General features: G+C 42.1%; 1 protein-coding gene across 1 annotated transcript in view; it reads left to right on the top strand.

Moving 5' to 3' along the window:
* Positions 1 to 333: 333 nt before the first annotated feature.
* The window catches only part of SH2D1A (SH2 domain containing 1A), a 29,338-nt gene continuing 28,010 nt past the window's right edge, over positions 334 to 1,661 (top strand). Inside the window, exon 1 of the mRNA XM_010854079.1 lies at positions 334 to 429. Within this exon, the coding sequence (XP_010852381.1) occupies positions 334 to 429 (96 nt within the window). The remainder of the gene's footprint in view (positions 430 to 1,661) is intronic.

Consider the following 1,661-nt stretch of genomic DNA (forward strand, 5'->3'; position numbering starts at 1 on the left):
TAATTGTATTAGTTTTGCCAAATATCAAAATGAATCCGCCACAGGTATACATGTGTTCCCCATCCTGAACCCTCCTCCCTCCTCCCTCCCCATACCATCCCTCTGGGTCGTCCCAGTGCACTAGCCCCAAGCATCCAGTATCGTGTATCGAACCTGGACTGGCAAGTAGTCTCTTGGACTTTAATCTTTTAGTTTAAGTGTTAGTTGTGGAACTTCATTTTGAGCTTCCAAGAAAGAGAATAGATTTTTATAAGGAAAGCTAGAGCCTCCCCTACAAAGAAGTGCTATTTTTTTTTTTGTATTTATATCATATTCTGAGTGCCCCCACCGAGGATGAAGGGAAGTAGAAAGAAGATTCAGTCACGGTCCAGAGACAAGGGGTTTGATGAGAACATCAAAGAGCTCCACGATGATTTATATGTCTGTCAGGTGCTGAGTTGTGGGATGTGAAGAATTGTTTCCAAAAACCCAAATGAGGCAGACCACAGGATTGTCGTTGGTAAACAATGAATGTGAAAGAAGTCAACGTCAGAAATGATATACTCCTCGAGACAAATAAGAAGTACACTTTGCAGAGGGTTCTTTCAACAAAGGGAAAGAGGAAGCGGAAATCAAGGGAGCTAACTACGTGCAAATGCCATGTTAGGATCTGGGTGTGTAAAGAGGAATAAGACATCATTCTTGTTTTCTAGGAGTGCAAAGACTAGTAGGAAAAAGAAACTTTGAGTGTCTCTTAGTTTCTAGACAAATCACATATGTCATTTAACTTTATCTTCACAGGGAAAGATAAGTAAAAACTGGCTAGGCATGGCCTTCATTTGATCTAGAAAAAGACTTGGGCAAGAAGACTTTACCAGTATATCCAGGTCTGTCCAGTGTACAAGATGCCTGGACCACTTAAAAAACAAATGACTCAGGGATCTATTATTTTACATGAATAAGCTGGTGATCCAGATCCCAGACCGTGAAGCCTGGGCGAATAGACCTTGACTCTGTAGGAACCTTCCATGGCCTACTGCCCAATGAGGCTCAGGATAGAACAGTGTATCTGACCTCATAAGACATATATAGATAGACATAGACATGCTATGAGTCAGGGCTTAGGAACATGAGAAGTGTGAGAAGAATATTCTAGAAGTCAAAATTACAGTTGCTAGATAGGAAACTGAAGCCTGACCAATCTGGTGCAGTGACCTCAGAATTAACATTGGGAGGCAGAGGAGGATATGGGGAGATGCACAGGCTCTGAAGTCCGCAACCTGTGTTCAAATCCAGGGCCTGACACTGACCAGTTGTGAACCCTTAAGCAGGCTACCCAGGTCTCTTGAGTTTTGGTTTCCTCATCGGTAAAACAGGGATAATAATAATATTTGCTTCAGAGGGTTGTTGATATAAATAAATGAGATAATTTATGCAAAGTGCTTAGCAGGAGTGCCTGGAATGTAGTATTTGGTTAACAAATATTTAACACCTCAGAAGCAGGCAGAGTTTCAGCTAGAATTAGGGATTACCTTCTGAGGCAAGAAGAAGGTAAGCTTTGGACAAGTGAGGAACTACATGTAGCAGACAGAAGATAAAGACTTGGCTGTCCCAAGCAGGTTGTGCAGATTTAGAATATAAACCGAGTTAGATGTCCCACTAGTGTGCCCCTAGGGCCCCAT

This window comes from Bison bison, unplaced genomic scaffold (assembly GCF_000754665.1).
Source record: "Bison bison bison isolate TAMUID 2011002044 unplaced genomic scaffold, Bison_UMD1.0 scf7180017864336, whole genome shotgun sequence".
NCBI classification, from domain to species: domain Eukaryota; kingdom Metazoa; phylum Chordata; class Mammalia; order Artiodactyla; family Bovidae; genus Bison; species Bison bison.